The sequence below is a fragment of the Diorhabda carinulata genome, chromosome 5 (assembly GCF_026250575.1).
Source record: "Diorhabda carinulata isolate Delta chromosome 5, icDioCari1.1, whole genome shotgun sequence".
NCBI classification, from domain to species: Eukaryota; Metazoa; Arthropoda; class Insecta; order Coleoptera; family Chrysomelidae; genus Diorhabda; species Diorhabda carinulata.
Genome location: NC_079464.1, coordinates 14350930 through 14373806, shown reverse-complemented (window position 1 = coordinate 14373806; position 22877 = coordinate 14350930). Strand labels below are relative to the sequence as shown.

The window sequence follows — 22877 nt, the reverse complement described above, 5'->3', positions numbered from 1 at the left end:
TATCGCTTTCCAAAAAAAATATAAATACCATCTTTGCTGATGTGATTCCTTGTTCTTTTGGATCAAAAACTAGTCTTCGATTTTCGTTCCAAAAAGTAGTAACATATATTTCATGTTTTGATTTGTCAATGAAGTGTTTATGCATTGATTCGACTGTTTTTCTGATCTCCATAAGATTTATCTTCATTTTCAATAGTCTTTAAGACACTTTTTTTACACAGTTTTAGTTCTATTCCTGATTGTTGTTGATTATTCCTGTTTCAATTGCTTTTATTTCTTTGTTTATACTTTCCTCTTAATCCCTTAGCTGCTTCAATGAACATCTCTTATCTCTTCTCCAATTTATTTCTTTTACTTTTATTATTTTTATAGTTACTTTTGTAGGTGTATTAGTTTTTATCTCCCGCTGTTTTTGGTTTGATATTTCCGGGTCAGGCATCTTGTTCTCTCAAAATTTTATCCTTCTACATATTAATTCTCCTGTGAATCTATTATTTCTTCAGATATTTTCAGTATTCCTTTCTTCCCTGATTCTCTAGTTTCTAAAATTTACTTTTAATTGTGTTTGTTGTATTCTTTATTAATTTGTACACAAATCGTTTTTGAGTTAGGCAACACAATAAGCAATAAAGTTAATGATGTTGTCTAACTGTCTAACTAAATTATTCATGAAAAAACTTTCCATTTGAAGTGAATTAGTTTTATTAACATATAGCTTCGTAGATACAACTTTCTAAATATTATCAATCACTTTATAAAAATTGAAAAATTACAAAATACAGAGGGTTAATTATAGGTGATCTAACCTTAAAATTTCACAGAAGTTTTTATCGATAAACTTTTCGATCTGACCCCAACTATATTTTTTGGTATAACTAATCGAAAATATAAAAACTGTTGAGTATGAAAAACCCTAAATCTCTTATAACTAATCATCATCATTCAAATAAATGTTTATAAAAGATCCTAGTCGACGAGAGTGAAGCTATTTTTCCGCTTGAAAGGAATCAGCCCTTCTGGTTCATCTCTAAATATAAAAATTCAGTAGGTGTGAAATTCCTTATAGCTGACATGAGGGCAAGTGCCCTCGTACGCTTATCGATGCGTGATTTACCTTATCAGAGTGTATGCAGGACTTAACACCATAACAGAAGTGGTGTAGGAGTCTATCGGAAAATTGCTATACACATTTTCCGCATTACTGTTTGAGAAAGTGTTGATTTTCAAAATAAAACAAAAAATAACTACAGTAACAAACTATATTATACGTATTTCACATTGTAATCATGATTTCGCGCATATAAAATTATCATAATATCAAAATTATCTGAAGTTAAATATAGGCAACTCATTTTACAACAGTTAAACTGGTTGCATATATAAGAGATACATTAATCAGAATCAAAACAATTTGTATTTCATTTATTGTATGTTAAAATCATTTTATGTGAGTTATGATTTTTTAAATAATAAAAAACTGCTACTAAATAGTTGAAATGATTAGTATCCGTGAATGCTAGTCAATATTAATGACATTATTAGTTGAGGACATTCTTATTACCGTAAAATCTCGAAAATAACCCCTTTCTCGAATATAACCCTCCCCCGTACAGTTTTTTCTCTAAAAAAGGGGGAAATTTCATATTATTCACTATAATTTTTCGCTAGTTTCGCTAGTTGAGTGTTAAATTATTTTTGGTTCAAAGATGGCGCCATCTTACAAATATTACAATAAATGATAATTGTTTTTGTATGTATTTATCAAATATTTTAATAATTTTATTTATATTATGTATCTTCTGTACTCATTTTTAGTACTGAAGCATTTTTTGGGAATAATATTTTCAAAAAATCCCCCTACCTGAAATACATTTGTTTTGATTTGTAGAAAGGGAGGTTACTTTAGGGATTTTACGGTAGTTGGTAGGATCTTGACATATACATAACCTCTAAAGTAACCGTTATTTCGAATTATTTAACTGACAGTAAACAAAATAAAATATGTTCCTCAAATATATAATAAACTTATTTTTATATTGTTTCCAGATGGAGAAACAAACGGAGAAATTAGTGGCGATGACCAAAGTATTACCAGCGACCATCCCCTCAATCAAAACGATGAAAATTCTATGGATTCTGATAGAGATGGCGCGTTAAATTTAGTGAGTATTTTTAACCGTTATTTTTTAATCGATATGTGACCTCAAATGAAGTTTATCAAAGTGGCTAATGTTACGGTTTGTCGTAAACGTAAATATATTTATAGAACATATATATATGTTATTACGAAAAAGATAGAATATATAATGATGGGAAAAAATATCAAATATTTACAGCATAAGAAAATAAGTTGTGTCATATTTATTAGATCTTGCACCGTCAGATTACTATTCATTCGAATCCAGTGCGACGATTTTTTGCACATAACCTAAAAAATGTTTTTATCAAGGTACCGAAGAACTTGATGAACGTTGAGTAGAATCAATACGATGAAATATACTTCGAAAATTACGGTTTGTACGATTATTAAATGATAAAATTTTTCATTGTACATTGTCATTATTTATGAAACAACCTTGTTAGTAATATTACAGATAGACTTCGATCATCAGTTTCTAAGGTGCTTCAAAAGATGTACAACAACAATTCAAGATCTTTTTATTGCTATTAACTTATAGTAAAAGAATAACAGTCATAATATGGTTTAAAGATCTAATGTTTTCTAAAATCATCGACTGGAAACTTATCGTGTTCAATATATCAACGATAACTGAAAAAATCTTCTGTTTACTGATTGGAATCCAATAACGGAAATCATATGAACGAATGGACACATACAGAAGGATTTACTAACGATACGCAACTTCTTATACCTAATGTCAACTATGGAGGCGGCAAGGTGGTATTCCTTGAGACGTAAGCGTCGAAGTCGTTGGGTGAATAACTACAGATAATGTGAATAGCATCCTTCAGGATCAAGTTGTGCCATAAAAAACGATATTCAGTATCAAATACTAGAAAAGAACTAATGGTTTGTCATCCAATTGGAATAGAATGCAACTTCTCAAGTTTACATTTGAACTCTACTAAATAGTACCAATGATTCTGTTTACGAATATTAGTACTACGAGGATGGTTCCAGAAGTATCTGGCTCTTTAAAGAAAACGCAAAAATTTAAAAAATATATATATTTATCTTTCGTGTCTCCATATACTTTTCCCAGCGATATTCAATAAATTCGATCACATCTTCATTGCTGGGAAATCTTTGACCACCGAGCGACTTTTTGAAGTCCAGTCTAACAGAAAATGATCAGATGGGACTAAATCTAGTGAATAGGGTGCATGAGGTAGCAATTCAAACTTTAATTCATCAATTTTGGTCATTGCTATAACAGATGTGTGAGCTGGTGCAAGGTCTTGATGAAACAAGACAAATGTGGCTGTTTTTGCTTGATTTCTTCGCTTAAACGTTCTATAATACTCGCCGTTGATGTTTTTTTCTTTTACAAGATAGTCAATGGTAAGTATCCCACGCACATTTCAAAAAACCAATACCATGACCTTGCTTGCCGTCTTTAGAGCCATTTCTCTCTCTTCAGCCCATTGATTTGATCGTTCTTTTGTTTCTGATGTGAAGTGATGTACCCACATTTCATCCGTGGTTATAAAAAACTCCATGGAAACATCTTCACGACGCTGTTTTTTTCCATTGTGAGTAAATGCGTCACCTATCTTGTGCACAACTTTCTCATGTCCAAATTTTCAGTTAATGTGATATACCACACTTTTTGCAATTCCTATTATGTCTGCTATCCTTCGCTCTTTCAGTCGACGATCATTCAGTACCACTTTGTGGATTTTCATCAGCATTTCTGGAGTCGTCACCTTATTTGGTCGACCATTACTTTGCTGATCTTCGCAGGTCTTAAAATCTCGTCTAAACTTTGCTACCCAATATTTTTCTGTTGTTATCGAAGGAGTAGTCTCACCCAGAGTAGAATCTAGTTCAGCTTTTATAGTGGTTGGGCTAAGTCTTATATCACATAACGATGACCAATTTTACTAAAAACGTTCACTATTAATGACTGCCAAACAAAAACTAAACATCGTGGCGTCTTCAAACTTGAAATATGTACTGTTTAAATTGTGCATTTTTTAATACAATGGTATTTTTCAAATAACTATCACCTCTAGATCAGACCAAGTACTTCTACATCATCCTCATAATTTGAAGCATCTTATTTCAACTGTGAATCCTAACCACCTCCTAAATTTTTCTACGTACAATCAACCTTCAAAAACATGAACCTAAAATATCAGAAATAACTTTCTCAAAATTTAGTTTTTTTGCTACGTTCCTTTCATAAAAATCTAATAATTTTGACTAAACTGTTTTTAGTAATATCAACATTAATAAAAATTTGGTTTTGTTTAATTATTCTATAAAACATTTTGTTGTCCACCGGGTATGAATTTTATGTTTACAATAATTTGTATTATCGTATAAACAAAAATACACGCGTATTTTATCCAAAAGTTTCTAGCTCGATAACTTATGATTGTAGAAAATCCCTAATGTACAAAAATCTTTTCGAATCTCCCTTCAAAACTTAAATGTTTTAATTCTCTGGGGGAACATTCCCTCTGTTGTATTTCAAAATTAATTTTATTCGTCGGAATCGTTCATTTTAAGAACTTGATTTTTTTTAAATGTAGTTGTAAAAAAACTTCTTAGAATTACAGGGTGTTCCAAAATTATCTTTACAACATTGGGCCGTCTCGTTGAATCTCGACTTCTGCATATGGGGTTTCAGAACCCCAAAATCGTACGTTGTGGCGGTTTATTGCACCAGACACATCATCATCATCATTGAAACACACCTTTTTCAAGGAATCTTCTTCTTCAGGCAAATTCCACACGTTTTGGTCGATCTGTTGGCAACATTGCCAGCAGCATACACACACAACTGTGGATTGTGGTGGTAGGCATTTGGAGTTGCCTTTGAAGCCTTTCGGATTGTGCTGGAATGTTTGCCGTATTCGTTCCACATTTTCTGGACTTGTACTGGGTCGTCTGGCTCCACTTTTATACAATACTGATCCGGTGCTCATGAAGCTTGTGTGCCATGCACGGATGGAGGGTCTGGATGGTGGGACTCTTTGGAGTTTTGTCCTTAGTTCCGTTGAAACTGTATATCTGATTTCGTCTCTATGACAACATTTCTACCAGAATGCCGTAGACAAAGGCGATGTCATAAGTGTAGATGAATCGAAGTATGAGTTAAAAAATTTAATACCATAGTTCATTATTGAACAACTTTCATTGTACAAAAGTGTAAAAAGTTGTCCAAAAAATATTTGGCGTTTCCTTGATGCCAATGGGGCGCCAACCTTATTTAAAGCTTTTCAACGAATACTTCTTCATATTATATTTGGTAAATCTTCTTATTCATTTTTAAGGTCTCACGATTCGTTAGTTTTGCAGGTTCCTCTAGATTAGTTCATAGGAGTTGGACTGCCAGCTGTCCATCCATCTCTTAGGTGGTCGTCCCGGTTCTCTTTTCCCTAATGGTTTCCCTTCGAGTACTCTCTTCCTTTCTTCTCCTCAGAGTTTTCATTTCGGCTACCCGAAACATGCTTTTCGTTTTGTTTGCTTCCTCTCTGGTTTCTATTTCGTATGTCTTGATTGGCCTGATACTGTTGATCTAGCTTCTTAGGTCCTTCACTTCGTGATAACTTGACAGGTCCATACCCAGGTATTTAAATCGTGGAACTTGTTCGATTTGGTATATATGTAGATAAAACTAGATAAAACATTATTTTCTACACGTATATACAATTACAGTTAATACAAGAAATTGTTAATAGATTCCAATAGCGATCAACAAATAAAAGTGATACTACAGATTGTTTGGGTATCTTCAAATTAATTTTTACGTCAAAATTTCATAGTAGATAAGATTTGATTACAAACTCATACCCCAGAAACAGTAAAAACAATAAATTTCCTCCTATAAAGTATATGGTATCTGTTTTGCTTCATTTTATACAAAAAAAAATTATGGAATATCTGGAGGATTTAACCATCCTAAACTATCTTTCACCAATCACTAATCTTTTGGGTAGAATGAGCTTAAGCAGCAGTCATGTTGAAATTTGTTACAAATCTTTTCAAAAAATGATTCAACGTTCCTTCAATAAAGAAAGATCTTCTGGTTTTGATTTTGCTGGTTACCCTTTAATATGAGATTTCACCCACTAAAAACCCAATTTCTCGGCGACCCATCCACTAAATTACGTTTCTATCATTGTCACAAATTGTGTCTCCCGATTATCTCTTTTTCCTGTAGTTGTAGTTCTAGATCATAATCTTAGTCTTCATCTTTTTTTGTTCGCCTATGAGATCCACTTCGTTTTTTTTTTGGTAATTTTCTCTTCTCTGCTTATTTGTTCTTATTAACCTATCTAACCTTGAGGCTCTATTTGCTCTTCTTAAGGCGTCAACCATCGTGGCCCCTATTTCTTTCTTTAGTTTATTCACGTATCTGATCCACATACAAACGTTGAAGATAAGGAGTGAATTGACAGTGTCCAGTAATAAATTATGTAATAATCTACTCCACCATGTTTTTTGCCTCATCCGACATACTCATCTGATTTAGTTCCATGCGAATACCTTCAGTTGGCTTGGTGGGAAGCGATTTTAACAATTAAATAGGTGATGTCAGAGACAAACACGTAAATCAACAATCATATATAATTTAAAATTCAATTCATTTTTCTACAAAAAACGGTAGAAAGAAAATTTTATCATCTTCGATAATCTAGTCTAATAAAGAAACATCGTTGTATTCCAGATGCCATAATCTGGCATTTTCGAGTAGGTTTTATATCTATCTACTTTACTTGGTACTCAAATTTTATCTTATCAGTTTTATTCTGAAGAAAAAACCACGACAAATACCTTTTTTTATACTATCATTTTATTTTCAATATTAATTAAGTGATATTGGGTAGGAGTTATAAATATTTAATTTTTTTTGTGATTTAACAAACGAAGGTAGGAAATTATTTCAGTTTTAATCTCATATTCATTGAGAACATTTTCCATAAAAAGTTAAACTGTGATTTTTTCTTGTTTTATGTATAATTCGTAACTAGAAAATATAAAGGCAATTGTCCACTCCAATACAACAAACTTTCCAATACATTTCGCAACATCCTCAACATGTTTCTTTTACTTGGAAGAAATATCGAACTAGAACGAGAGGTAAAGCTAGAAGATGCATGGAAGTTAGTCAAAGAAATAACGTATAGAAAAACTAAGAAATTTCGTGTTGGGCAGAAGAAATAAGAAAAATTGGAAAATTATATTAAAAATAGAAGCGAAGAAAATGAAGAGATCAAAACTATGAGACACAAAGTCAAAAAAAAATTGAGAAAGGAAAAAAGATAACATAGGATTTGGAGAGGAATTAGCAAAAAGAAGAAGAATAAGGAATAAAATTGAACACAAAAGACACGAAAAGAATGTTTCAAATAAAAATTAATTCACAGAAACATTACAAAATAAGAAGAATTGGAGAATGAAGAAGAATCATGCGAGGATGGAAGGATAAAACAGAAAATCACGAAGGAGAAAGTGGAAGAAGCGATGAGAAAAAGTAAAATAGGAAAAATATGTGGAGGTGACAACATAGAAGCAGAAATGATAAAATATTTGGGATTAACACGAAGATACTCAATTTAGCATGAAATACAAAAAAAATACCCAGAATAAAATGTGCGAAGATAACTTAATGTGCGAAAACTACAAAGCAGAAGCTTGAAAACATATACGAAGATCATAGAGACATTGATGAAGAAATGGAGAAAGAGCAAAGTGAAATGAAAGATCACATAAATATATTGAGTAGCTAAAGGATCGAAGGAGTTTAGAATGGATATGGGGCTGTAACAAGGATATAGTCTTAACCCTCTTCTATTTATACTTTTCGATAAAAGGATAATAAAAACAATAGAAGAATGATAAACTGGAGACTATGATTGTTATATTTAAGAAAATAAAAGTGAAAGTAGACGTATAGATAAAGACCTTAAAATGGAAGGTAACATTAAGGAATACAATAGGTAGTAACTCAAAAAAGAAAAAGTGTGGAAAATTTAATAATAAGAGGTCAAAGAATACACAGATTGATAATTTTGTGTATAGAAATAGCGATTAGAATAAGAAAAGTAAATGAAATATAATATACTGTAAATAAGACAATTTTCGGGAAAAAAATAGGACAAGATATAAAGACAAACGTATGCAACTCGAAAGATGAAGCAACCAAGAAAAATAGCAGGGAAAACGAGGATGGATAGAAGTAGAACACATAAAGAGAAGAGCACCACAAAACATGATAAGAAAAGTAACAGAAACAAAAAGGTACAAGCAAAGAAGGAAAGTAAAACCCAGGAAAACTTTGCTACGACTAGTAGCATGGGAAGTGGGAAGACAAGGGTAAACAAACAATAGATGAATGAAGTACCAAAAGATCGGGAAGAGTGAAAAATCCCAATACTCTAACGTTCGATAAGGCATAAAGTAATCGAGAGAAGAAAAGACAAGAATATTTCTTTATAGTCCTTTAAACCTCGAAAGAAAACACACCCTTTCACTACTCATCCTTAAAACATTGCATACAACCTCTTGTTACACTGTTTGATTGTTCTCAAAACTTTAACTCGTCAAATCTGTAGTTTAATTGATTAATTTATAATTATTTTCACCCTAAAAATAATGCAACTTAAAAAAAGCTCAATCAATCAACTTCAACTCTAATAAAATCTAATCTTTCAGAGTATTTCAAAAATCCACAGTCTCTATAAACTGTAGGACATTAACTGCAATCAAAGGATCTGTTGTGTCATCTTCTTTTGCTGATCTCTTAATCCCAATCATTCAGTTCAGATTGTGCTAATAGAAATTTCGTCTTCTACCCTATTAATATTCATAACTTTCTGTTCAATCATGCAGGAGTATTTATGACTGTCTCAATCAACCCCTTTAGGATATACCAGGAATTGATTTTTCCCCATCCACCTCCTTTTCTAGTATGTTTTCCATGGTTTTGTAGCCAATTTAACCGAAGTGTTCAGGTCATACATTATCTGCCCTTATTTTAGGAAGTATGTATATTATTTCATTCCCCTTGTACATCCAAAAAAAAACAGAAGAAAATAAAGAGCCCTCGTTAACAAAATTGGGCGAAATTCACAAAACGACAACTGCAGAAACACCGCTCTTTGCTGCTGTGGTATGATGATGATGTGAACCTCGGTCTGGATAACCGGTACCTTAAGAGTGTAAAGTTGATACTGAAAGTGTTTTAATTATATTTTAATGTCATTAAACGTTTATATAAAAAATATTTTTGTCTATGAACCTTTCTGATGAATATTCAATTAATATATCAACTGAAAACGAAGATTTTCCTTATTTTCTAGGTCCATTCATAAAAAAATAGATAAAATAACAAAATAATCGAATTGAAAAGATTTCGACTTGAAACCACTTATTTTGTTTGTATCTTATCTCATCAAAGTAACCTTCGCATTTATAAAAATAGATTATATCAAATTTTTTAAATTGAATATTTATTTATTGTGTGTAACAAAAATTTTTCAAACCAGGACTTGAATGTCCCATTCCGTACGTTCTTTGTTGATCAATTTCAGAACGTTAGTGCTTAGATACAAAAAATTGTCGCACCGCATGTTCAACATCTCGTTTGGATTCAAATAAATCTAACGGTGCAGGGTCCGGACTAAATGCTGCACGTGGTAAAAGTTCAATACCACCAAGAGTTAGTTTTCTAACCTCAATATCCCAATCATTTAGACGACTTGAGTGAGAGCGATCTTCATCCCTTAAATCTCCACTAATAAAAGAATTAAATTAACGTTGTATCGTTCGAGTTTTTCCCTTCAAGTTCATATATTTTGCTTGCTGTCTTAACTGCTTTAAACTTTTGTTTCTAATAATGTCTTATACATGAATATACACTCCATACTATTGTAATATTCTTATTTATTAATTATAATTATTAACTTATATAATAATCAACTTATCACTACTTGTATAATTGAATATTCACTTCTTCACTAATTTACTTAAATTCACTCATTTTTCTATTTCTTTCCTTGCCTTTTCAATATAAACTAAACTCTCGCTGTTAAACAAGATCGAATATATATCAGAATTAACATTTCTAGAATTCTAGAAAATAAACAAATAAATGAAAAAACTTTACTAGGAATTAATTTTAAAAAATAACATGAAGAAGTCTATAAAAAAACGCAGTATCAAAGGCGCCGACAAAAATCAAACGATTCTGCGTATTCGCTTTTAGAGTTCCATTATAATCGGACAGAACCGGCTTCACGACCCGTATCGTGAATGTAACACTATTTATTATAAGAACGTCCCGCGTCGTCAGTGAACAAAAAACAACTACGAAGACGTATAAGACGAAGAGAGAACAAATAACCATAGGAAATAAGGTCACAAGGTATCTTCAGAACGTAGTTTGGTGAAACAAAAACCTGAAATTAGAAACCAAAACATTTACATAGCAAAAATCAGACATCAGCGCAAATAACAAACGATTATGTGACATGGAAAACATTAACGAATGGGTATCCTAACGTAAAAGCCAACATATAAGTCGAAAGATAAACTATGAATTGTTAAAAATAGGAAGGGATGAATCTCCAATTGAAACACGAGGTAAACGTCGACCAAGAAAGAAGTAAATGACAACCTCCAGGATGAGGAAAGATAAAGAAGAAGAAACAGAAGATACGCTCATTATGAAAAAGGAGAGGAAGAATAAGTTTAGTCCCTGATGTGTTGTTAACATCTAACTCAAGTATTTAAATTGTTCAATCCCAAGGAAAGTCGGTAACCCACTTTTTTACCGCGAAACTGTTTTTGATTTCCTGAGGAATCTATCCACAAGTTCTTAGTTAGTTGAGGTTTTTTTTAGCAAATCCAAACTAAATAACGATGTTTATATAACTTTTAACACAAATCAAATGATATACAACTATCAATAAAGAAGCGGGAATTTCAAAACCTTTTATTTGTACGTTTTTTTATATAGATAATGGAAAATACCGTTAATTTTCTAGGTGAGATCGAGCAATGAACAACCAACAATATCAACACCAAATTCACAAGTAACTAGTTCGAGTCCGGGCGTTGGAGCAGCACTGGCGGCCTTAGGAAGTCTTGGTGGCATTTTCGGAAATCATCTTCAAATGTTAGGAAGTTTACCGGCTTTCCAAAGCCAGCAGAGCCTGCAGCAATTGCAGCAGTTGGCGATGCTGCAACAGGCTAGTGGTAATCAGATGAATCCTCAAGCTCAATTTCTATTTCAGAATCAGGTAATTGTCTGTATAATTGCAAAGAAAAGTGACTTTGGAATATTTATATTATTTTTTGAAAAACCTCCATAGCCTCCAATTTAGAGTTTAAAAAAAGACGTTTACTGTTCGTAATTATTCTTTTTAATACTTCGCACTTTGTGGTCTTAATTGCACTTTTTGATGTATAAATAAAAGCTCTAAATATCAAATTCCAAACTTGGTATTCACTGTGACTGAATATTTTGAGAGTAAACCAGGAGATTGCCAATTCGTTTCTAATTTATGTTGATCAGAATCGTCGTATCGGAATCCTAGAGATAACAGAGGTTTTCAAAATCTCAAAAAATTAGCTTTTAAAACTGACAACACTGCTTACAAATTGAATGTTAGTGGAATTTCAATATTTTAATAGCTAGCGATAATAATACAAAAAATCGATGCAAAAAAAATATGAATTGGCTTAATTTTTACAAAAAGAATCGTCGCGTAAATTAAGATGGATGTGAATAAAAAAAATATTTCTTTTGACTGAGGGTAGATCGAAACAAATAAAAATCCTCGCAACGTTCGTGTGATAAAAACAATGTTTCTCAATGTATGAATCGGCGAATTGATTTAACTTTATTTTTTCTCAATTTAAGGGTTTCCTACAAGGTTTTCCTAGATCGAGTATATCTTCCAGACCCCCTCATACATTACAGGTGTGTTTTATATAACGACAATGTATATATTTGTATCGTTATAAGCATGTTTGTCTTACAAAAACACCATAAACACCAATTTGCAATGAGAATGAAATATGTGACATACACTCTAATAAATTAACCTTCGTTCTAACGTCATATACAATACAAATCCGCGTTTAATCACTTTTTTAAACGAAACTAAAAAAATAATTATTTTGATCAATATTTTTATACGGCGGTTGCATGAAAAGATTCCGATCTCAACTAGAAAACGAAATTCATTTATCGATATAACTTAAAGGAATTTATTTGCGCATGCGTTGGAAAATGCAGCCATTTTGGATGCATCACTGGACTTCGATTGGAAACTTTCCAGACAACCCTTGTAGGGAATGTAATGTTGTTCATAACTACCAAAGTTGTTTTAATTATAACAGATGAAAAACAATCAATTTAATGATTTGAATCGAATAAATTCTTATTATTCCTAAACGCAATCGAAATTCATTTCTTATTTTTGTTTCAACCCCAATAAAAAAGTCCAAAGGGATCTCGATGACTATTCAGTAGAGTCTCTTCTAAAGATACTCACGATCAAACTATTCCAAATGCGAAGACGTATCATCTTATTGACTAGAATATGTACATTAACCAATAGTAGCACTAATTCAAATTTTCAGTTTTTCTGCAAGTTTCTTATTTACTATTTACTTCTCCATTTATCAAAAACGTAAATTCATCATCTCTATTGCTTTTGTTTATTCAAAATTTGTTCAAAATACTTCAATTTGCTATCAAGATCATATGTCAGTTATTCATCGAAAGATTTGGATATTTTTTATACGATAATGAGAGAAATAAACGAACCCAGAGATGTAACTCAAAATAGTGGTAGACAATTCACCAGGTCTATCAACTCAAACTGTATTTCATCATTAGATAAGATTCCCCATTCTTCTATTTCTTATTTCCTGGTTCTGTTATCTTCATTGTCTTCTCTATCGAATTTTGTTTCATCATCTTCTCTTAAAAGTTATCTAGTCTTCTAATTTCTATTAACTCTTGACACTTGTATTATAAATATCTATTATAACCTTTTTTACCTATCGAAATTTGTTGCCAAAACTATCAAGACAAACGTTATTGGAAACGGATACATTTGTTGCACATTTCATTAAATAATTTTTGTTCTCAAGGCAAATAAAATTACAAAACACACTGTGATGTCTATGGGAATGTACAATTTGTACCTACTACGTTTTCTTTATTGAGAAATATATATACTTATTTGCAGGTGCAACAAATTGCGCAGGCCGCTCAACAACTCCAGCAGCTACAGAAAGTACAACATAACACGAATCAGCACAACACGAGCATTCCACAAAATGCTTCTTTACCTCACCAAACTCAAACGACTCCTCCGAATAATAATCACAATATCCCCGCCAGTATGCTTACACCAAGTACGCCGAGTTCGGGAGGCTTAACACCTCAACATCTAAAAACACCTTCCAGGATATTGGAACCGTCGCCCGAAGAAACCACAGACTTGGAAGAACTCGAACAGTTTGCCAAAACTTTCAAGCAACGAAGGATAAAATTAGGTAAGCGATTATTGCAATAATAATAATAATAAATTAATACTAATATTATTAAATTTGTTGGCTAGGGTTTACACAAGGAGACGTGGGATTGGCGATGGGAAAATTGTACGGGAACGATTTTTCCCAAACGACTATATCTCGATTCGAAGCTTTGAATCTTAGTTTCAAAAATATGTGTAAATTGAAACCGTTACTTCAAAAATGGTTAGAGGACGCTGATAGTACTCTAGCTAATCCAGGAGCGCTCAGTAACCCCTTAACCACCCCCGAAACAATAGGCAGGAGACGAAAAAAGAGAACATCCATCGAAACCAGTGTCCGTATCGCTCTCGAAAAAGCGTTTATACAAAATCCGAAACCTACCTCCGAAGAAATCACCATGCTAGCAGACGGTCTTTGTATGGAAAAAGAGGTAGTGAGAGTTTGGTTTTGTAATAGGCGGCAAAAGGAGAAGAGAATCAACCCACCTACGGCGGCGATGGGTTCACCGTGTTCAGTCGGAAACACCAACGGGAACATGTTCCACATCGCCAATAGTTTAGCGACTAGTCCTTTATCTTTGGTAACTTCAAGCGGCCATAATTATAACCCTAATGTAATGGTAAAACAAGAATGACCTTCACTGAATTTTTTCGCAGACCATTTTTTAGATTAATTCCAGGTCTGTTATTGTGCAATGAATTCCGATTTAAGATTTATCCCGATAATCATCGCGCTATCTGAAACGTAGCATCAAACCATTGATACTTTTTCCAAGGACAAAATGGCCATTAAACGGAATTGTTTATCATCTAAACGAACACCATTGAAAAATACGTGAAACTTTCCAGTCCCCAAACATCTTTGTCTATGATCATCTTTTAAAACGATGGATTATATCCAAGCCCTTTATCAGTTTTTCTGTCCCTTATTTCATCTCAACTCACAATTTTCTGTCTGATTCTACAGAATTTATAACTGCTGAGTCTAATTATGGTTCTGTACATTCATTTTTGCTTCAACGTCTTCGTTTTTTTCTTTCGTTATCATTTTGTCTGTTCCTATTCGAAAGCATTTTATCTATTTCGTCTATCAAAACTGTTGATTTTATTGTATATCTGGTTGCCCGAGAGTGGTCTTAGTAGTAGAGTAGGTCTTAAATGGATTCGCAAGTCTATTGGAAATCGATTAACCTCATATTTTTGGTTACTTTGCAAGGAATCAATTAAACCTTTTTACATCTATTCCGTTTCCGTCTCTACATCCCGTTAACTCATCTTCTATTCTTATCTTCAACTCTTTTTGTATCTCTTTCTTCTCAAGTTCTTTCAAAATGATCCAAATCAGCGTTATCTCAATTACAGCTTCTCTGTAAGTTGACCTTTCTGGAACCGTTGGTGATATTCATCCTGAACACACTGTTTAAATTACACCAACACTCTTACATTGTATGACTTGCGTTTCGATAACCAAGTTGTCGTCCTCAGAGACTCAGTTTACTTTCAGAGACGTTAACTTGGTTATCGAAACGCTCGTCAGACAGTGTAATCGTGAGTGTTGGTGTAGTGGTAGTTTAAACAGTATTACTTTGGTTTGGTTGATCTTTCTTCATCCTACTTGAACACTTGTCTTCTAGGTCTTGGTATTGCTTGAATATTCTGGCTGATTCAGTTTTGATGATCTTGATCTTGTTTATTTAGTCTTGGTCTTGGCATTTCTCAAACAACTAAAGCCTTATAATTCTTCTTATATATTTAACAAATAATTTTACATTGGATAATTCAATTTTTATCTGGATTATATAAACGTTTTCGTAGTAAGATTGTGGCAAAATTAAACACAAAAGTGTACCAACTCTAATATATTTCCGAGTTTTCTAATACTTATATATTCATCGTCTGAGAATTAATTAGTTAAGAATTGAGGCGTTTTAAATTTAGTTGTTTCTCTTGAAAAATCATTTTTTTTTACTTTTGATGATTTTTGGTTTTCCTTTATCGGTTTCCATTTTAATTTTCCCTATTAAATTTTGATTTTCCCAGTTTTCCGATACTTACAGATCTCGAGATCTTTCTAATTGAGTTTTGATCTTGTTTTTGATTTATTTTTGGCATTGACCTTGCTCAAATACTATTAATAACATCCGTTTAATGAGAAAGACATAACCTCAAAATAACTTTTAATATTCGTTTGTAAGGGTTGTTTTGATATTTATGAATGATGAATTTCCAAAATTACATATTATTTTTGTTTATTTTTTGTCTCTTTTATTCTTTATCGTGTTCTATCGATTATACTTTAAGGTAAATATTCTACATATGAAGGACCTCTAATAACCTCAAAAGATGCCATATAATATGAAAAAAACTTTGAAGAATGTTAGTACTTCTTATGTTATGATCGGTTTTTATAGGTTTTCATAAAATTTTTATCATTAATAAACAAGTCATGTTCGGGGAGAAAAATAAACAAAAAAAATTTTTGGATCGTCCTTTTTTTTCAATTTTTTTTACACCAAGGTTAAAATCGGGTTAAATTTTTCATTGGCTTCGGAAACCAATTTTACTTCAAATTTTCGCGATGATTATTGTTTATACTGACAGGTCTTTTTGATGTTTTATCCTAAGAAAAAATTTGAAATACAACGATTTTGCAGATATTTCATTATATTGATAGTAAAAAGTTCACATAATATCTTATTTGAGCCATTAAAAAATTTTAAAAGAATAGAAACCCATTAAAACATCTCACGAAACCTTAAAATAAAAAAAATATTAGATAAAAATCAAATTCCAAAAATTTTTAAAAATATGATGAAACTAGACACCAATTTTGCCACCACGGTATAAAGTGACTGTTTATTTAAAGTCTTATAATATATCAGTACTTGAATCGACAATTAATACTTGGAATAAACCATTTTATTTAAACATTCCAATGTACCAACTCAAATTATTTATTTTACCGCAGAATATTTCGACAATCCCTCATATAAGAGGATTATTTTCGCTACGAAACCAGAATTGCTACAAATCTAAAGTATCTTAATGTCATTTCACATATTTTTTTCAACTACTCATTAATTGAAAATAAAATAAATCTAATATGAGCTCAAAATTACCAAGCAGCTGAAATTTGAAGTCTTTTACTGGAGGGAGGGGATGTTGAGCCCCGATTTCGGGAGAGTTCGATGTAGAAAAAGATTTTTCCCAGCTGATGACGATGCGAACCACCGAGATAAGGTGCTTCATAGAGCGATATTTAAAAAACCAACGAGAAAGATTGACTGGGCATTCATAAACACAAACCTAATAAAACATAACCTCACCTAACCTTTTTTTAACCTATGAGATGTCTAAACGTAGCATAACCTAACTAAATCGAATCTAACCGAACCAAATCACAATAAACTCAACAATATACTACTTTGAAGGCATGGCTCTTCCCACCTAGGAGGTGAAGATTTGGGGCTTGTAGACGTTTTCCAAGCTTTGGCAAGCGTGTAAACGTAGCATTAGATCACTTTTTTACCCAAAGTAGCTGTGCATTTAATTGTAATGTTTAAGAATTAAGGGCAATCGATAACGCCATCTATTAAAAAGTAGCGAAACTTGTAGTGTTGAATGGAAAATATTCTAGTTTTTAACATACAAATCGCAATTTTTAAAAATAACTTGTTAATCGAATTTGACTATTTGGCGTCAAGAACGTCAACTTTTATTTTGGGAGATTTATTCAACAAAAATTTAATGAAATATCAAATTGTTGTAGTTTAAATAATGTTATTTAATGTTATTATTGACTGTCTGTTATTATTTATGCCAAATATACTTATGTAGTCTAGTAGACTTTTTGTTTAACAAGTATATAATTTTAATTTTTATTGTATAATATGTACCTATATTGTTTTAGCGTATTCTTGTAAATATAAAGGTGAAATTTTGTCTCCAAAAATTATAAATAAGTCTATTTAAGGGTATCTAACACGAGCCATGTTTATTTAGGATTCGCAAACTGACGTTGATACGTAAAATTCATAAGTTTCAAACTTAGAAAAAAATACTTGATTGGGAACCACTGATATTTATTTCAAAATTTTTATTTTCATTGTGAATATCCACTCAATAAATTGATCTGTAGTAATATCAGTACCATTTCATTTTCATATGTGTTATTATTTTGTATTATTGTTGTTATGATTAAATTACTCTCAAATGTCATATTTCATTGTCTGCGTTCCAACAAAGAGAACCAACTGACCCAAGAGTACTCTATCAATGTTAACACATCAATATTTCTAGGTTATGTTCGTAATATCACCGCACATCCTCATTATTTTGTTTTTTAAATAACTTTAGATACAAAATTTCGAAAAAAAAAAGTTTACTTTTAATACGTAACTTCTCCTAAATTGTGCACGTCAATTTTGTTATTCTACAAAGTTTAAATAAGTGAAAATCATTTTAGGTTAGTTCTGATTATACGTCTCCATTTTAAAACTTCTACAAGATCGAATATATTTTAGACTTTTCGAACGAATACTGATCATATATGTAATATGGACAGTTGGTATGGGAAAAAACGTCCCTAGCTACGGTGCTGACAATATTTATTTTTGTTTGAGACACTTTATTTATAGTGCGCATGCTTGAGTTATCATTCTGTCTTCCTTAGTCGGAACAGCTCTTACTTATAGAAATTACGTATATGAATCGTTTCTCCAATACATTTTCCGATGTTTTTATTTCTTTACTTTGATGCAGATCAATGGAAATATGGATATTTTTATCGAAAATTATTATACACGTGTTCCTAAAAAGTATTCGCGAATCAAAAGTACGTTTCGAGGATGGTCGTCTAATTGGGTTTTTGAAAATTAGCAAATGGCCGCCGTTCGTTAAGCAGGGTCTCATATTATTATCTATTTGATCGGCCGCCATTTGCCGATCGATTAAATGTGTGTAGATAAATATCCATGTTATGATAATAATTAATAAGTATCAATTAGATTTTAGTTGAACGTTTTAGTATCTAGTGTATATGAATTTTATTATTCGGTTTAACAATATATATGTCAGTGTATATATCAAATTAGTGGTTCTTTTTGAGGACCAATTTTAGAAATGTTCAAAGTTCCTATGATGAAACATGATTGTTGACTTTATTATTGAAAGTGTTTGGAATGTCGTATAAGGCACGAGGTAATTATATCATATCTCCAATGACTTGTATTGCTTATTAATCAAGACCATCCTGTTTGTAAAAAAGAAGAAATGAATTGTTACCTAGTGCCACAGTGACGGATCCAAAGATTTTTCGTTGTAATTTTAAAAGAAAGGTTAGACTGGCAATGACACTTTTATTTATTTAAAGGCCTAAATATTGAAAAAAAATTAAATCTTGAGAATAGGGTCTCTTTTTCTTTCTTATTACACACACATATATTTACCATATATATTATTGATAACAAATAAAAATTTCAAACAATGTCTATTTAGATTATTAAACACTAAATAACACTGTTTGAATTTAATCTAATTTAAACACATTTACCTACCCTGTATGTAGTTAAGTGCGTTTATACTACTAGTCCACGACCCAAGGATTTTAACCTGACACTAAAACTAATAGAAAAATGATTTTTGGTGTATGAAAAAACTCCCAATAAATATCTGAACAGTAATATTTTGTCAACGTGGAAAGAGTTGAAAATTCCACTACAATTTATATAAACAAACCTCTAGAACGTGAAAAGCTGCACAAAAAAGTCTCTACATATTTTTTTCGAAAAATGCATTAATTCCCACATTGTCTTTGATCAAATTGAATCACATTTTTCTAAACACTTTGTTTTTTAGCTTGTTCATTTTTTCGTGGAGAGGGTTGAAAATTTCATTAGAACGTATATGAACAAAATTGTAGAACCAAAAAAGTCTCCACATATTTTTTCGAAAAATGCGTCGTTTCCGAGATAATGAGCTATAATTTCTAATATCATATCTACACGTCAACAACTTGGAATAGTATGAGACTTGCCATGGTCGACTAAAATCTTTATAACTCCTTTCTTTTTGGGTGAAAAGTCAAAAAATAAACCGGATTTTGAAGGGAAATCCTTCAGCAATTAATATATATATGCTTCCTTTACTGGATTATTTCGACAAGCAGAGTTTGTTCCAAGATTCAGAAGTAAAAATTGAACAAATGGTATACAGTATTCATTCCCATCTGCCAAATTCAATCAAATTTTTCTAAACACGTTGTTTTTTAGTTTGCTCATTTTCTCTGGCTGATTTCTTTGCTATTGATGTGAAAATATAAAACTGCAGAGTCCTGTAAAAAATCACTAGTCATTCTAGTCGCAAGACCCTGCTCTTTCGATAACAAATTTTTCATTCATCTTTATTCACACTTTCCTGAAACTCTAAAAAGGTTAATAAGTCTATCTTATTGACTCATTATTGACTATTATATAATAAAACCCTTTTTTCCTAACCAGTCTCGTTATTTAATAGTCAGACCTCGTATAGATAATAAAAGATTATGCAATTTTTTTGGATAACGTAAAGTCATAAATTAATAATTCCAACTATTAAAGGTATTTTCAGAATCAGGGAGCGAATTAAGATCAATAGTATTATCAACGAATTGATTTTATTTTGATTTCAGTGTACTCAAATCATGAATCCAAACAGTCCCAATTAACTCGAGCATGCGCGTCACAACAGGTGTTTTTCGATACGTTTCTAGTGAGAATTTCCACGTTCTAAATACTTGGTTTCTATTGTATATTTCAAATCCCTTCAACGTTATTGAGGATATCTCAATTTTTAGAGTTTTCCGGTGGTTGCCAAAAATGTTTTAATGTTAGGTTTTAGTATAATATTGCCTGGACTATAAGGTTTGTTCATGTTAAATATGTTCCGAGTTTTGTGATCAAATATAAAAAACTGAATGCACATGTTTGAAATAAATGAATCTAAAGGCCGGTTCAGACGCAGCCAGGGATTTAGTGGAATTTACTCAATCAAGTGGAGTCAAAACAATCGTTTACACGTGGTAGTGTTTAGTTGAAATCGATTAACAGGAAGTCGAGTATCAGTAGTGGGCTTTCAATAATTTTTAGATATTATTAAAATTAACGAAAGCGGCAAGTTACGAACCAAAATCTTCTTCGATCAATATTAAAACTTCTTACTAATGAAACTAGCAGTATATGTTTGGAAGAAATAGAAAAGCCCAAAGAAGAAATGAGCTCGGAGTCTCTAGTTGCCTATTAAAAGAACTTTAGAAGATCCAAGGGAATAATTTCACAAGGTTACTAGAATAGTAGAAGGTTTGTGACAATAACAAGATGCGCAGTAGACAAGTGACGTCACCGGTTCTTCATAGCTGTGAGAACGGCAACAACGCTAGCATCTGTCAAAATTGTAAAAGTAACAATAGTATTATTGATTGCATTAATTGATTAAAAATGGTTTTCCTTCAATAAAATGCCTATAAATTCGTTAGTTAGAAATATATTCGTTTGTATAGCCGGATCAGGAAGAGATAAAATACATCCTCTTAACTCGAACTTAATGTTAGTGAGGTTCTGTTAGACATAAAAATATAAGCAAAACAAAAATGTAAACATAATTACGTAGCTGGTGCTCTAGCAGCTGATCGTTTGTTTACAAAAACATGCGCAAGTCACAAACCTTTTATTATTCTAGTAACCTTGTAATTTCATGCGAAGCTCTATTGCCATCAATTCTTGAACTATTAAAAATGCTGCTTGTCGTTTTTGTCTATGTTTGTTCAGTCCACAGGCACTCATATTTAACATATTCTTGTACTACTGGCTGCGTCTAAATCGATCTTAAAGTTATGTATTGGTGACTTATAAGTTTAATGTGAAATAAAAAATGTTTGAAGGCAGATTCCATGCTAATGCACATATCGTACTCATTAGTTGTACAGTCCTTACCTAGAATCGATTTTGCCTTGAAACATTTTTTTTAAATCTACGTCATATCAATGTAAGTTTAGTGTAAACGAGATATAATCCGCCATTTTTAATATTTGTATTTCCATTTCATAGAAAATATTAGTCTTGTAGGTATATGTGTGTAGTGCGTGTAGAAATTAACATCGTCGAGGAAAAAGCCGTTTGAAATACAAATTTTTGTATAAGTCATGTGTGTAATTATTTTTTAATTATAAAATTATAAAATTTAGAAAATGAGTACCTAACATTTCCAAACAATTATGTAAGACCCTATTCAGACGTGTATTATACTACAACTGTGGTCTAGGCAATAACATGTACATTATTTTCATTAAAGAAATGAATTCATAACATTGTTTTTTACTTCCAATCCTAATCCAAAGAAATATAAAATAATCATTTTCCAGGTATCATAAAAGAAGTTACAGCTCAAATCATTCAAAACCTTTTCCCACCACACTACCTGTCAAAAGTTTTTGCCCACCCTATAGTTTTCGTGATACAAAACAATACGAGGGCTGCTACTTAAAATTTGAGATATACCAACACTAATGTCAATATGTCAAATCTGACGTTGCCTTAATGAAATTTGACATTTTTAGAACGTGTGAGTGCTATTTTAGTTGTTAACTGATACAATGTAGAACTGTCATTTAGAAATGGAAAAATCAGAAAAACCAATCGCAGAAAATGAATCATTCTGCATCAGGATAATACGAGTTCTCACACATCATTTTAAACAAAAACGTTAATAATAACTAAAAAAGCAACGGCGCAGTTATAGAAGCTCACACATATTTTTCTACAAAATTTTTGTGTTTTCTTTGTACTTCTGGGACCATCCTCGTATAAGTTGGCACTTGGTTATGAAGTGCGGAGTCGTGGGGTGTCCTCTTGTGGGTTGACTCGGAAAACCTTGTATTTTGTAAAGATTTTTTTTGTGTTTTGCATAGCCGTATATATGGGTCAAATCTAGTACTACCAATATAAAATTTATTTTGCTTTCATTCTTGCCAACTAAATTTTTGTTTATGTTGCCAGATCCATCTAGGGATCTAAGTGGAAAATAGAAAATAAAATAGATGGTTTCTGCGGGTATTACATATAATTTATACTATATAAATAATCGAAAAGGATCTACTCATGTCAATTTAATACAATTTCCATTGAATACGTCTAATAACAATGTAATTTCATAAT

General features: G+C 31.7%; 1 protein-coding gene across 2 annotated transcripts in view; it reads left to right on the top strand.

Annotated features, from left to right (window-relative positions):
• LOC130893740 (protein nubbin-like) overlaps positions 1-22028 on the top strand; it is a 154834-nt gene extending 132806 nt beyond the window's left edge. The window contains exons 3-7 of one of the 2 annotated variants that reach the window (XM_057800076.1): positions 2047-2162; positions 11182-11436; positions 12060-12119; positions 13399-13708; positions 13774-22028. In XM_057800076.1, the coding sequence (XP_057656059.1) occupies positions 2047-2162; positions 11182-11436; positions 12060-12119; positions 13399-13708; positions 13774-14324 (1292 nt within the window). In that variant the 3' untranslated portion in view covers positions 14325-22028. The remainder of the gene's footprint in view (positions 1-2046; positions 2163-11181; positions 11437-12059; positions 12120-13398; positions 13709-13773) is intronic. The other variant, XM_057800075.1, reaches the window with a different exon arrangement.
• The last annotated feature ends 849 nt before the right edge of the window (positions 22029-22877 follow it).